The sequence below is a fragment of the Myripristis murdjan genome, chromosome 14 (genome assembly GCF_902150065.1).
Source record: "Myripristis murdjan chromosome 14, fMyrMur1.1, whole genome shotgun sequence".
NCBI lineage: Eukaryota > Metazoa > Chordata > Actinopteri > Holocentriformes > Holocentridae > Myripristis > Myripristis murdjan.
Genome location: NC_043993.1, coordinates 30,350,824 through 30,365,916, shown reverse-complemented (window position 1 = coordinate 30,365,916; position 15,093 = coordinate 30,350,824). Strand labels below are relative to the sequence as shown.

Below are 15,093 nucleotides of genomic sequence, written 5' to 3'. Positions count from 1 at the left end.
GATTATGTATTTATTGTGGAATTGATCAGTAGTATGCTGCTTGTCTATGGGCAGTTGCTACTCTTCTGTTTCTGTGGACAGTTTAAGTGTCCCATGCTCTAAAAGCTGTTTCAGACGCCATTGCTCTCTGACAAAATGCTGTATACAGTACTTGAAATGTTTTTTGAACTTTTTATGGCATGAATTTGGGCACATTTAAAGATGTTCAATACTGGCACATATTGGCTGTTGGTAGCTTCAATCAAAAAAATCTGTGTAAAAAAAAAAAAAGTATCAGTCAAACCCTGAAAAGTCTCCAGTATTTCTCGCTCTTTCTCCCTGTCTCATTTATTTCCCTCTGCCAGTCACGCTGAGTTTTGGATGCGTAACTATGAAATGTTTCCCATTCTATGCCGGGTCTTCCTATACTTCACTGAAGTGCTGACAGGCAGCAGGAAGAGACTGGAATGAGAAACTAGTCTTAACAAGGTCAGCTTTGACATATGGTTCTTGCCTTCGAAGTGGAAGAAAACAAAATACCATTGTGTCTATTATCAGGACCAAAAAAGGTTGAATTTCAAAGTAATTACACTCTCCATAAAAAAGGAACTAAAACTTAGAATGAGACTATTTTCTGGAGCCTTCATTATGCCATGTTCCAGAAGAGGTTTTTAAAAGGTGTATTTTGCTTATTGTAATTGAATGAGCAATGGCCAGTGAATCAAAACTTAAAGAACATTTAGTTCATTTAACAAGATAAGGTTTGAATATGAATGAAGGATCCCTGTGTCCTGATTCTGTGGAAATGATCATCTTTACTTGTGTGTCACCCCAGGCACCATCTGTCATGGCCTTCCCTGCAACCACACCGACGGGCATGATGGCATATGCAATGGTAAGTCAGCTGGGGCCTTTTTTTCCCCCCTTTTCTCATCAGGATTTAACTTTCTGTCACCCACACTCTGTAAAGAGAGGAAGTGAGGATGAGGATTATTTTGAACGTTGGTCTGCAGTTACTTATTTTCAGTCATCAGCAGTGTTTTGTAACCTCATACACTTGTGAAACAGGGCGTGTTAATGTTCAGACATGAGAACTGAGTTGAAAAGCATGTATGTTCAGGGAATTACAGCGAATTCATTAGCATAATGTCAATGAGTAAACACAAGATATATTTTACTTACCACAATGGGAATAAATGTTGGAAATATTGTGTCTTCCACTGGATGCAGGCTTGAATGTGTCCGGATAAAATAGCATTTTTACTACTTCTTGCCCTGAATAAATCAAGATCTTGGAGGAGAACAAGAAGTCTATTCCAAAAACTGAATAATAGCAACCATCACTGTCAGCCAGCACTGCTGTTTGAAACATGGCTCTCACTTGTTTTCTGCACCCACTCAAAAAAAGCTGAATTCAGAGTCCTTGGAAAAGGGACAACAGGGTTGTCACATTTGGGCGATGAGTGACGATGCTCAGCATGGCGTCACACTGTACAAATGCATCACAGCCTTGTTCAAATCCCTCACCGCCACCAGACGGCTATATTTAGAGTGGATGGTGTGCTGGACAAACATGATTTTCTACCCAACTTAATATATCTAAATCTTCATATAACTTTTTCTAAACAAATACAGATGTTTGACTCCCCACACACTATGTGAAACACCAGCTCAATAAATGTATGACTTGATGAACTTTTCGTTTAGGGTGTTTGATGGATGGTTGGCTTTACTGGTTTTGGGAACACTGAGATGGCAAATTTAAATTTGTCCATGGTCTGTTGTGGCTTTGTCTCCCTCAGCCTCCTCACATGGGCTCGATGATGATGACGACACAGCCCACTGTGATGTACACCCAGCCAGTGATGAGGCCAGCCAACCCTTTCGGCCCCGCTCCTGGTGCACAGGTATTGGATGTCTGCTTTTACAACCACAGCCCTTCTTATCTCTAAGCCTAGAGTGAAGAACAAGGAGCGGAGCGAGTGAGCCAGTCACAGTCAGTGGAAGTTGCGTCTGAAACGCTTCCATGAAACATGATACTGTGGCCCCAGGACTGAGTGGCTGCAGCAGCACTGTCCTCTTGTTCTGCCACTCGCTTCAAAAAATCACAAACATGAGTAACAGCCTCAGCTCCTCTTGAAAGAGGAAGTGTTTATTCTGTCTGTCCTAAATCCACAAGAAAAGCCTAAAGCATTTCAGGGATTCGCTGGTCATCTGGAATATCATGGAATTTTGAGCTGTACTGCAGACAGGAAAAGTAAGGGAATTTGAAAGTAATTTTAGCAGCATGTACTGTACAACTTGTCCCACGCAGTCGCTGCATTAGATGATGGTTTGCAGCTGTTTCTCTCCACAGCCGGCCTGACTTTAGTGGAAACCAGACTGTTTACCCCTTTAGAAAAACAACATCAACAACGCAGGAAGGAAGAACATTTTTAGGTCATGGAAGTGCTCCAGCTTCGTTATGTGAAGTGATGAAGAAAGGATGTGGAATTTTACATCAGGGCAACATCAGGAACTCTGGCACCTGTTAGAAATCCATGATATCATTGACAGAAGCTATTGCTCCTGTGTGAGTCAGGGCAACATTTTGAGGCAAAGGAAAAAGGTAGAGGTTTTGCTCAATTTATAAGCAAAATATATCCAACAGAAGTGTGATTTTCAAACAGATGTTTCTTGCTTCCATACAAGTCGCTATTGAAACATCTCAAGATGTTCTAATTGAACTGCATTCCACCTCTCAGTGCAACCTCCACAGGCAGCCACAGGGGCATGATCCAAAAAATGTGATATTGTTGTCTGACCAAATATTCATTTCACTATCACCATGTGCATTCCTGACAGGGAAACGTAATGCACAAGTTGTGTTTTCTGATCAGATGCCTGTAGGGCAGCTTTTCTTGGAGCTCCTCTCTTACGGTCGCCTCTTCACTTCTCTCCTGTGTTCGTCTCATCTGTCCTCTCTGAATCAGTCGCCCACAACCTCTAGTCCCTCCAGTCTCAGCCCCCTCAGAGCGCCAGGAAAGGACCCCTTTGCACAGCTCTATCTCCAGAATTTCTTATAGAGCGTCTTTAGGTACAGCTTGTCCTGTGTGTGTGCTTTATTTGCATCTTGAGGTCCCAGTTGGGTCAGCATGTTCATACCTTTTGATTGCCCCCACCACCCACCCTCCCCCCACCTTGAGCATCACTCTCGTAAAAATGGTCGCTTTTGGTGCCAGTCGCAACAGTTCCCTGTAAGGTGCCACCACACTCGACCTCCCCTGTTGGCTGCTTTGCACACGCTGCACTCTGCACAGACGCCTGTCCTGTACTAAATAAAGACTCATCTAGCTGAGGGATGCTTTCTCTGCACTACACTAAGACAGTATTTTTACAGGACTAGTATTATATTTGGTTGTCAAAAATTGAAAATTACACCCTTACTTTGTTTTCCAAAGGTGTCTTTGCATAGAAGAAGTTTTTACTGAGTGGACACTGATCGAAACCTGCCTGCAAATTTAATCATCACAGTGCACAAATTAAACATGTTCTAACCGCTAATCTACAATGAAATAGTATAAAGGATATACCAGATATAAAAGTATATTATAGATCAGTGGTTCTTACACACCTTGTTTCTGATTAGTCCAGTAGCACCTCAGAAATTTCAGCATCAGAATTACTGCAGATTCAACTAAAATCAAAACAGAGATGGCAGGTCTGGATGTGTTTAAACAGTTAATCAGTGACTCATCGGATGAGATCATAGATTTTCACCTTCCACTGTAGACACAGGATTAAATATTAATCACCAGTGATACTAGTCTCATGTGAATAGGAATGAAGGCTTTGTTTTGCATATGAGCTTCATATTTTATTTGGTTTGCTTTTTGTTTTGTGTTGTAGCTGATGTATGTGCCTCCATTGGGCAGATCGAGAGAGTTTTACTGGACAATTAAATAATTGAGTAGAAAAAAGACACAGGTCTCGAATTTCTGGAGCTACAACCAGCTGCCCTTTTCCAACTTAAGAGCTGACACTGTTGTTCTTTTTCTTCCCAGATGCAGTTTATGTAAGCTGAAGGGAGGGGGGAAGGGGGAGTCTTTGCTTCCTGAAGATGAACCATAACAAAGTAAACTGTATCAGCAAACCTCCAGTTTGCTGTCAATGAACTCACCTCTCTCTGAGAATGAAAAGCCCGATTAGGACTTGTTGAATAACATCACCGTGACTCGGGGGGGGGAGGCCCTGAGCGTCTCAGAGAGGCATCAGAGTGGACATTGTGCCCATCTAGTCATGTCTAGTTATAGAAGGAGAAGAGTGCGAGCTGCCATTCAAAACCACATGGACAGGGATCACACTCTGGCCCTACCATATCCTGGACTAAGAGAGAAATGGAACATCCAAAGGGAGACCTTTTTGACTTCACTGTTTATGTACCTGAAAATTATGTCCGGTTTTTGTCACACATACTCAATGCTTGATTTTCTTTACTTTTTTCCCCCTCTTTCTTCATGTGAGGCTGGGAGAACCACTTCTTTTGATTAGCAATCGTGATTACCTACTTTAACCATCCTCAGATTATGAGAAAAAAATGCAAACTCTTGTTTATACCATACATTTTGTTTTCTCTTCATTTTTTATGTATTATGTTTGCAGTAGACATTCCTCATGTATTGTTTGTATTTATTTATGATTACCCATGGAGAGGATGACATTTAAGAAAAAAAAAAAGGAAATGTAACTAGAACTCTCTCTTGTGGGAGGTTTTCAGATTTATACATAGGTATGATTGATTGTAGAATTGGATTTTGAGTGATTGAGATTTAAAACAAAAAAAAAAAAAAAAGAGGAACAAAAAAAGAAGTTAATATAAAGTTTAAAGAAATGACACGTTTTGCTGTTGGGGCACTAAATATTCTCTGTACTCGCATGATGCCTTGTACAGCTCTGTGGCTCGCAATAGACACCAAGGATGTATATGGACATAAACAAAAATTTATGAACACTTGCCGTGAAATCGGTGGGTTCAATTTCTATGAATTTGGCGAGGGAACATTTTTCACATCAGCAAAAGCACTACATTTTGTGGTTGAGGCAGCATCGCATTGGAAAGGAATCTGCATTTATGCTTTTTACGCTTTTGGCATGCCATTTATTCTTACATTTAACAAGCTCCTGGCTGCCCTTTTCCAACCTTAATGTGCGGGGTCTCTTTCATGCTCGGATCATGTTTCCATAGGCAGTCACTGGGGCATTTGGGACAATGTGGGGGCATCACAAGGCCTCGGGTGTAGGTTTGGGTCAAACTGTATCTGTGTCAAGCTGGCAGCAGAAAGGGGGAGGGTGGGATTCTTTGTCAACGACAGAGAGGTGCGGTTGTGCAGGAGAATAGAGCACTGTTGATCGGTGCTTTGTGTATATAAAACTGATCCTGCCAATCAGGGGAGAGGGTGGGGTGCACGTATGAAAGATGGCCTGAACATGAAAGTGGCCCTTATCCATTAATTTAGCATATTTGCTGCATTGTCCCTGCAGATTATATTTTTTTTGTTTGATTTTTCCAATAAAGTGCAAGCTTCCACAGTTCCTTTCCTCTGCCTTTATTTCTCAAACCTGAAAAACAGTTTGTTTGGGACTGAATGTCTGACATTAATGTGACTGTGTACTCATAATCACTGTATTTGGTTCCCACTGGACTCCACTGATAGCTAGGAATGTAATGGAGGCTACACCCTCCAGCTCACTTTCCACTTTTCTAGGGCTAAAATGAATTCATAGTCTCACTACACTAAGTACTGTTAAACTGACTGAAGTCATGAGTACAATGTCTTATAAGGGGGAAAAGGTTGATTTTTCTTTTCTGTTGTCCATTTGTAAAGTGCTATGTACAGACAATGATTTGTGCAACCAGTGTTTATTTTATATGCAAACCCACAGGCAAACTCTGGACTTTTAACTTGAGCTACTTGAACCTTTTGTTGATCATCCGTGTGGTGAGGTATCCTTGGGCCGGGGTAACACAGGAGTCCTGCTCATCGTCCTCATCCTCTGAGGGCGGGGGGGCCAGCGGAATTGCTCGGCCCACCACAGTCATCGTCTTCTGTTTGGGAAATTTCAGCAACAGCTTATCCTTGTACAACACACACACACACACACACACACACACACACACACAGAGGGACCTTGATATAAGCACTGCATCCTGCTTGGCCAAGCATCTCTTCCACCACCACAAGAAGATTCTTTGTTGTGCTGCCACTTCCCCTTAGTTTGGATGCAGCAGGAGAGGGACAAGTGTGTGTGAGTGTGTGTGTGTGTTCATAGGAGACACTGGCTTTCATGGTAGAATTAATTGACGAATCAATCAAAGCCTTTCTTTTGACTCACGTCCATCCTTTTCACAGTGATCTTAAGAGGGTTAACTTCATTTGAATGTCCCCTCCTTGCCTGAAATCCTAAAGTGAGATGGATGGCAAAAGCAGCCGTGCCAGTTTGGGTTGGATTCAGAGGGGAAAGAGTTGGTGACAAATGTCCTCTACATAAATGCTACCATTGGCCAAAGGATTTACAACTGTCTAAGGGTGGATGTTTGTGGATATCAAGTCAACAGTCAATTCACTTAATTCAAAATGTGTGTTTGACCTGATTTGCAAAATATGTATTTTGAGTGTTAAAAAATGGATACAGGCCAGTCCACAATCACTGTGATGAGGGGACTTCTCAAAGCTACCTCTATCCTCACCCAAGAAATCATTCCAGTGATGTGGGAGGATTTTACTCAGCTCCAGGGGTGTCAGTGTAAAACCTGCCTTAATGAACTGCTAACCTTCCTAAATGAGTTTCATTTACTCTGGCTTTTAATGGAGAATTTTAATGTCCCGTGATGGTTTTAAGTGCTGCTTCAGAGGCTTTTCCACCAAGAATAAAATTACCGGGGAAACACTGAAACCTTTTAATTTGGACATTACAACGGTCACATTTAATGACAAATAAGTGGATATCATCAGCTCCAAAACAAAACCATGTATACTGGTCTGTCCAGATCCCCCACAATTGTTAGTCACTTCCTTATAGCAAAGACTTGCAAGAGAATTTGATGGCAAAAGATGTGCAGTTTAAAATGCTGAAGAAAAAAAAAAAAAAACATTTAAGGAAAATTACATGACCCCTCTCCAACCCAGGTGAACAGCGTGTGAAGTTCTTCCTTACCGTCATCTGGCTCTGGCTTGGGTCTGTTTCATCCTCTTCCAGAATCCTGCCTGTTACTGGAAACCGTGGAATTTACATGGGAGGGAGATGGGAGGGACACTTTCATTGATGCAACAACAGTGTCGGTTTCGATAAGGGAAATGGCACAGCGATCATTCACTGGACTTGGGGAACCATCAGGGCTTTCATCACACATTGAAGTCAGATGCTGTGTAAACTAGTGGTGAAGTGGTGGGAACCATCTTGATGAAAAGGAGGATGTGACTAAGTGCTTTTCCTGTACCCAAGTCTGGCAGGGTGGGTGGATACCGCTTTGAAAGTAAGACTCTTGTTATATAGCTGATTACAAAATCATATTCAGACATGACATTTAAAGCTTGAGCTGCACTTATTATTTTGCATAATGTCGCAGTTCTGACAATTTAGAGCCCAGATGAAGGTTTTTTCATCTAACCAAATAAACCCAGTGTTGCTGATTCTTCCATGTAATGAAGCTACCGTGGGTCTCTCTCTCAGGCACCTTTTTACATCCATTAGTATCCAATTCAGGAAGTGATGTTATAAATCTACCACAGGCAATCATTCATTCATGTATTTCAGGAATCCATGTAGGCTGGATAATCCCAAAGTGTGCACTTGACCTCACTTTTCTGTAGCTCTCCTGCCCTCTTCTGGTCTTGAGTACCACCTACAGGAAGCACTTTTATATACACTTTTCCCGTTATTTACAGTCACATTCATAGGCTTTGTTATTACCTCAGAAAAACATGAACAAATATTTTTTGGCTGACCTGATGTCGGGCTCTCGGAAGCAAATCTTTGCATTTCACGTGGAACAGCTTGGTGGAGGGGAGCAGTCCTGTGGATAGGCCAACAAAATTAAAAAGATATATATGTATATCTGTAAAATTCTATCTAAATATATTATCCAACTTTTTACATCTAGTTCAACTACATTAATCATCTAAGATGGAAAATTAGAAGCCCTGGAAGCTTTAGTAGCTCAAATATGCACAAATATGCACCTCACTGAGTTCTGTAACGTGACTTACGGAGAGACAGTAACTCTATATTTTTGCTTAAGTCACTGAACTGTTTCGGAGCAAAGGCACTACAGAGGAAACACTGGATGGAATTCAAAGGCAAAACATGCTGATGAGATGATCTTGAGCTCCAGGTACTCATAAGACATCAAACAGGCTTGGTTGCCAAGAGGCTGCAGCGGACCTGGGATGATTCCACTTGGTGAGGACGGTGTCTTCCATGTGCTGTTCAGTCAGAAACTTAATGTGTTGTAGGTTCTCTTCCTGCAAACTCTCGATAGACAGAGTCAGCTCAGATATCTCCTCAGAGGAGGCGGCAATCTGAAGGAAAAAAAACCACTCAGCCCTCCACATACAACTCCTGGAGGCTGGGAAATTTCTAATGCAGTTTTGATGCAGTCAGCAATCTGGCAATACATGATTAGCGAAGGTGAATGCTCACTTTTGACCCATTTGTTTCTGCAGTGTATTTTAAAGAGTGAACAGGTAGTATTAAAGGGTCACTTATACCTCCTTCTGCAGGAAAGCATGCTCTTCGATCTTCTGTTTGTCGTCCACACTCAGATTTTGGATGGCCTCCTGGTGAATCAAATTCAGAAATCTTTATGGACCCACAATGAAGCAACAGCAACACAACAACAACAGACACACAGCAGCACAGTTACATAAACATTCCATACACAAAGGATTTGACAGGGTGCTTTGCTGCTGGGAATTCACTAATTATGGGATTAAGGAAAAGTACTCTTTTATACAGAAATGAAGCAGTACATAAGTAAATGTAAGACTTTAAGTAGTGTATAAGAAGAATAAACTGGTAAAGTAATAAGTGTCTTTTAGAGCTATGGATATGGAACTTAAGTAAAAATACAAAGAGGACAATAAACGTTAATTTTTTTAGATTGATCAGTTTATTTTCCCAGTTGTAGACACTTTTAGGAGACTGTAGTTAACAAAGGAGAATGCATTTTTAGTGACATTCTTAATCAAATATTTCTCTTTTTATCTCTTAAAGTGCTCACAGGCAGCGATGGAATTAAATTTCTTGAATAAATTCAAGAAAAAAATCTTGACTGGTGTGAGAGCTCCCATATTACACATGATGCACAATACATCATGATTTAAGTGTGAGGTATATGTCTGAATTTGTGTTTCTCCGGAGTAACTGAAGAGCTGAGCTTTTACAAGTGATGCTTGCCATCATATCATGCTGAACTTCCCATGCAGCAACCAAATGATGCCACTATCAAAGGAAATTTCTAAAGAATTTAGAAGAAAGGCTGTAATATCTATCAGTCTGGACAGAGTTACAAAGTCACTTGTCAGGCTGTGGGCTGCACCAACTTGGAATGGGATTCATGACAGAGCAGCAGGATATGAAACAAGCACTTTATGCTCAAATACTCACAGATGTCACTGAATTAAAGCAGCTGCGTGTGGAAGAGAGAGCTACAGTTCCACAACAGCCATGTGAAAGACTTACAGAAGCACAAAGATGATTTTCATGTCTGACTTTCATGAAGAGCCAATAACAGTAAATTTATTGTTTGGCTTCACAGCTGCAGTCACAAAATTTGTGTAACAGCCAGTTGTGACTACAGCTGCTACCCATATTCCTTTTAAATGCTTTGCTCTGCCTTTACCGCTATATAAGAGGCAACAAACTGATATGTCTTAATAGGCCACCACAGATATTTTCGGAAAAACATCCATATTACTGGACAGAATTATTGGCTTCCATTATTGATAAAATAGGCAAATTTTCTCATTTATCAGAGGATAATATATTAGCCATCGACACATACAGTGCATCCCTAGTCTCGTTTATGTATGCTCAATCCAGCGTTGGAGCTCTTAGTTGAATCCTTCACAAAATCCATACAGGCCAAGTGCCGTTTCCTTCGGCATCTTAGCATGCTGCACACTGTGAGCGCGGGGGGGGGGGGAGGGGGGGGGGGGGGGGGGGGGTTGTATAGTACACAACCGTGAGAACTGCAAACTGTGAGAGGCATGAACGTCATTTCTGTTACCTCATTTAAGAAGTAAAGAAAGTCTCTACACCTCAGTATGACCTCAGTATATAATTCTAAACTACAAAAAATCGTGATGAGAAAAAGGATATCCATATAGTTTTTTACCTTTATAGCAAGGTCTCTCTCCCTCGCAATTTCTTTGGCTGTCTCCATGTCTATTTCTTTCAAAGTCATCTCGTGAGCACGTTTGATGTTTTCTGAAAAGAGTTCCAAAATACCGGCGTTAATTATTAAAACTCAGAAGTAAGCTTAATGGTGAGGCTTGCATTACGTTGTCCTCTCAGCAAGTCCACTTATGTTAGCACACGTCCAACTGTTGTAACAGAAGAACAAAGAAAGTCACTCCATCACTAGCTACAAGTAATTATAGTTATGTTGCTCTTTAAAAAAAAAGCAACTCATTGCTTCTGTGAAAGATACAGAACTACAGTCTTCTTCCTGTGCTCAATTAAAATGGGTAAATATCTTTTTGACGTATATTCGATAGTTCTTTGTGTGCAATTATTTCTTCAAGTCTACAACCTATACTATTACTTGGTATCTTGTGAAGCGCTGTCCTGTTTAACCTCTCACCTCTTAAGGTTTGCTGAGCACATATCCTCTATTTCCAGCAACACCTTCCTCACATTTATAATTCATTCTTACACTCCTCCACAGCTGGGAGTTGGAGCTGTTTTCTGCTGCCGGGCACTAAGCAGCCTCACTGGAGCGGTCTGTGAGGGCTATCATTCGTCCAGGTGATGGTTATCCAAGGATAGTTGAATTGAAGGTGACTGGATTGTTTACAAATTCTTGAAGACACCTGTGTTTACCCCTGAAGGCTTCCTCAGTTCTGACAGACTCTGACAAACAGGGCTTGACATTCACTTTTTGGCTGGCCTAAAGTCACTAGCCACACAGCAGTTTCACCAGCCATACCTCCCAAAGCACCCAACATAAGGCCTAACTGGAGACATAAATGAATGCATTTGTTTCAAAATAAAATTTTATTTGAATAAGAAACCATTATAGGCTTCACTTGTCTTAGTCTTAATCATTTTATAGTCTTACTTAATTTTTCTCCACAATTTTAAATACTTACTGATCTATAATATTGATCTACAACATTTTATTATAGATCTATATATTTTTTTAAATTATGCATTACATTGAAATTGTTTGATAAGGTGCCTTTGTAAACTAAAATGATTTATTAAAGGAAAATGCCACCCACCAAAGTGGCTAGTAGGAATGACCATGTTACGTGCCACTGTCCAGTTCTACCTGCATGTGGCTATTGGGCGGATGATGATGCCAAGCCCTGGTCACAAGACTCAGCAGTTTAGCTACACCTGAAAGAAAAGCAACACTTCTTCGAGGATCATGACAGTCATATCTTGGACAGGGAGGGCAAATGGTTTGAAAATGGTGGAAGGAAGCAATCTAGAGAAGCCATCTCTCAACAGAGGAGGAGGTCTCAGACACCATTTATCTCCAACCTCTCCTCACAACGCTGTCCCGCCATCCCCTCCCAGGAAACTGAAGCATTCACTCTTGACCTTGTGTGACCCTGAGGACCTCTGTTCACTCCTGCAGTCGGACGACTCCACCGACACTCACAACAATCATCACAACAGGGAGGAGGACTACCACCAGTCTGTCTGACCTGAGGAGGCTTCTTGGATGAGAAGTGAAACCTCTTCAAGAATCTACAAACAAGTCCAGATGGCCTTGATTCAACTCTCCTTGGAAGACTCCCTGGAGTTGCTGAGGATTAATTGCCAACCACAACATTGTTTGGTAAGAGCGTGAGAACAAGGCAGGTCATTATCAATGTGCTACTTAGGCTTAGATCCTTCTTCGCTAACTGATTTTTACAGATTGTTATGTTGGGATTAAACCTCTCTTAGCATCTCCACTGCTGTACCTGCTTCTTCCTCACAGTCTTTCTGCATTTGGACGAGCTTCTCCTCCAGTTTTGCGCTCCGGGCCTGGTTTTCCCTGTTGCTGGTTTCCCTGTGCTGATGTTCTGCCTCCAAGTCCGAAATCTGCACGTCCAAATGGCTCAGCTGCCTGCGCAGTTCTTAAACAGACACACAGTCAGTTTTGGAGTTTTTTACTTAGGTAAAGAAACGGATAGAATAGCGCTGTAATCAAATAATACTTTTCTCTGCATGTAACCCTTTGAATCCCAGGAGCCCAAGGGCTGGCTCTTATTTTGAAAGGTTTTATTTAGCCTTCTGGTCAAAATTCACTTTATTTATTTTGATTTTCCCCAAATTTGTGGATTTTTTGGTAATTTTCTGATCATTTTTTTCACCATTTCACCATTTTTTCATCATTTTTTCAACAATTTCTGATGTATTGTCCATCATGTTTATAATTTGCTAATCACCTTTCTTCTCTGTTTTTGAAAGAAATCAAGTGAACTTGCTGAGGTTTCAAAGGGTTAAAATCTATTTGATTACAAGCCCATGTTTGGTGCCCATCCTCTAGATATGATGCCAGTAAAAGGCCAGTGTTATTAAAAACAAAGTGGCCTCCCTGTACCGGCGAGATGGGCCTGTTCAGACTGGGTAGCTTTCTGGGCCTGCTCCTCCTCCTCTCTGTACGCCTCCTCCATCTGATCCAGCGTCCTCTGCTGCTCCTTGTACTTTTTCCACATAGCTCTGATGGGGCCCTGCTGAGTCCTCTTCGCCTGCTCAATCTGGCAGCAACAGCATCATCATCATCATCATCATCATCTAGAATCCATATCAGCATGCACTGAATTATCTGTGCAGCAAAAACAACTTCCCCAAAGCCTGTCAGGTTTTTGTTCAGTCACCTCTATTATCACCTCTAGTCTATTTCCTTATACTTACTATTATGTAGTCCGTTATTCTACTATCCTGTTTCTTAGCCTTTAACTTATTTTGGTGCATCTGTCATTGTTCTTATTCCTATTAATAATCAGAATTAACACCTAAAATTATAGTAATAGAATAATATAATGAAATCATTATTCATGATTGATTCTTTCTCCACTGAAACCACTGAAGGCAGGTTTTTCGACAGGGAGATTTCATTGCTAAGTTGAACTGTGAAACTGTGTGTAGTGTCAAGTTAACTAAGCCACAGCTTTTGGAATAATGAATGAATTCCTCTTACTTTCTCAATGTATTTTTGCCGCTCCTTCTCAAGTTCAGTGATCTCCTCCTGAACACGCTCAATCTCCTTTTTCTTTTCTTCAATTCTTGGGGAGAAAATGACATAATAAACGATTACTTTCATTGAAAATGGCCTGACTTTTTACTTACGTATTACTCATTTTAGATATGTTGCAGAAATAAAGAAAAAGTGGTACCTTGGTGTATTCCACATGTTCATTTGGAATACAACAAGTACATACAACAATACATTATCTGCTAACACATATTTTTCCTATGCAGCGTTAACTTTCTGTTGACAACATAGCCTAGCCTGTGTTTATACGGGTAAGGAATTCACATTTTGAGGAAAAAAAAAAAAAACACGAAAAGATAGATAGATAGATAGATACTTTATTCATCCCGAAGGAAATTCACAGTTTTCAGCAGTATCCACAGAGTACAAGATTAAGTAAATCAAGAATAAAGAATAAAAGATGACCCTCGAGGTCTAAAGATCTAAGTACCCAATGTGCAAAAAAAAAAAAAAAAAAAAAAACAATGTGCAAAAAAACCAATAAAACCAGTGAGCATGGATGTATACAATGTGCATAGATGAGGGCAATGTGCAAATTTACAGTATAAACAGATGAAAAATAAATAGCACCCAGATGATAAATAGATGATAAAAAAAAACAAAACAAAACAAAAAAAAAAAGTGTGCGTTGATGTATACAATGTGCATAGATGTAGGCAATGTGCAAATTTACAGTATAAACAGATGATAAATAGCAGCAAGCAATATATACACTATAAACGAGGAATATATAAAAAATAGAAATCTGAACAGTTTAAACAGCAGAAGAGTAAGAAAACAAAAATAAAGACAAAAAGACTCACTTCAAATGAATATTTCTACTTTCTGGATCATTTTGTATATTTTCAAAACTTTTAACTATATTCTGAAGCACCTGGCTATTATTAACATTAGCCAGCTGACTACGCAGTCCAATTAACGCTGACCTGGGTTTTAATGCAACGTTCAATTCTGTTTTTTTTTTTTTTTTTTTTTTTTTTTTTTTTAAGTAGCTATTGAGCGATGTAAAATCCTTTTCTCTCCGATAACTGTGTGGTTACTTACTGGAGTCTCATAAATGCGTCAGCTACAGTGTCCTTCTCTTTCTTTTGAGCTTTTTGAGCTTTTTGAGCTTTTTTCTTGCCCATGTTGACGGAAAAGTTGCGGCTCGTCTCCGCTCCTCAGCTAAACTTGTTGAGTTCTCGTTGCCACAGAAACAGCAGGCCCCACCCGCCTGGACAAAGATGTTTTATTGAGAAGACAGCTGACGTGAACTTCGTTTTCAGCGGCTGATCTCCAGGCGTAATGGTAGCGCGTCATTTACGTACCCGAAATAAAGACACTGAGAAAAGTAATGCTATCCACATCTTATACAGCATTACAGTCTCTTGTCTAAATTACTGTAACTATAGATGTAAGGTAACGTTAAATATAAACAGCTTCAAAGTGAGGCCATTTTACCTAAACCTAAAAATTTTAATAGGCCTATTCAGTATTTTTACATTTGACCAGTTCCATGCCCAGAAAAAGGGAAAAAAAAACAGTTTCACACTAGTTCCATGCCCAGAAAAAGGGAAAAAAAACAGTTTCACACTGGCTATTGATGAAACTATTTTCTCTAGTCAGCCATTTGATTTAATGATAATAATAATAATAGTGCA

The 15,093-nt window shown here is 40.3% G+C and overlaps 2 protein-coding genes across 11 annotated transcripts in view; one reads left to right on the top strand and one right to left on the bottom strand.

The window, feature by feature from the left end:
- The window catches only part of picalma (phosphatidylinositol binding clathrin assembly protein a), a 43,028-nt gene extending 39,027 nt beyond the window's left edge, over nucleotides 1-4,001 (top strand). For 3 of the 9 annotated variants that reach the window (XM_030068236.1, XM_030068243.1, XM_030068240.1), the window contains 3 exons: nucleotides 815-874; nucleotides 1,782-1,886; nucleotides 2,952-4,000. In XM_030068236.1, coding sequence (XP_029924096.1) covers nucleotides 815-874; nucleotides 1,782-1,886; nucleotides 2,952-3,044 — 258 coding nt within the window. In that variant the 3' untranslated portion in view covers nucleotides 3,045-4,000. Of the gene's footprint in view, nucleotides 1-814; nucleotides 875-1,781; nucleotides 1,887-2,951 lie in introns of all 9 variants that reach the window. The other 6 variants (XM_030068242.1, XM_030068241.1, XM_030068235.1 and 3 more) reach the window with 5 other exon arrangements.
- A 1,834-nt stretch (nucleotides 4,002-5,835) lies between these two features.
- Nucleotides 5,836-14,600, bottom strand: ccdc83 (coiled-coil domain containing 83). 2 transcript variants are annotated; one of them, XM_030068244.1, is made up of 10 exons: nucleotides 14,498-14,600; nucleotides 13,379-13,463; nucleotides 12,779-12,935; nucleotides 12,156-12,311; nucleotides 10,355-10,446; nucleotides 8,727-8,795; nucleotides 8,401-8,537; nucleotides 7,965-8,032; nucleotides 7,174-7,229; nucleotides 5,836-6,094 (listed from the first exon to the last, which is right to left on the bottom strand). In XM_030068244.1, the coding sequence occupies exons 1-10, from the start codon at nucleotides 14,578-14,580 to the stop codon at nucleotides 5,927-5,929; spliced, it is 1,071 nt and encodes a 356-aa protein (XP_029924104.1). In that variant the 5' UTR covers nucleotides 14,581-14,600; the 3' UTR covers nucleotides 5,836-5,926. The 2 variants fall into 2 exon arrangements, with proteins under 2 accessions (XP_029924104.1, XP_029924105.1); XM_030068245.1 differs by having other exon boundaries at nucleotides 7,174-7,223.
- Nucleotides 14,601-15,093: the final 493 nt, after the last annotated feature.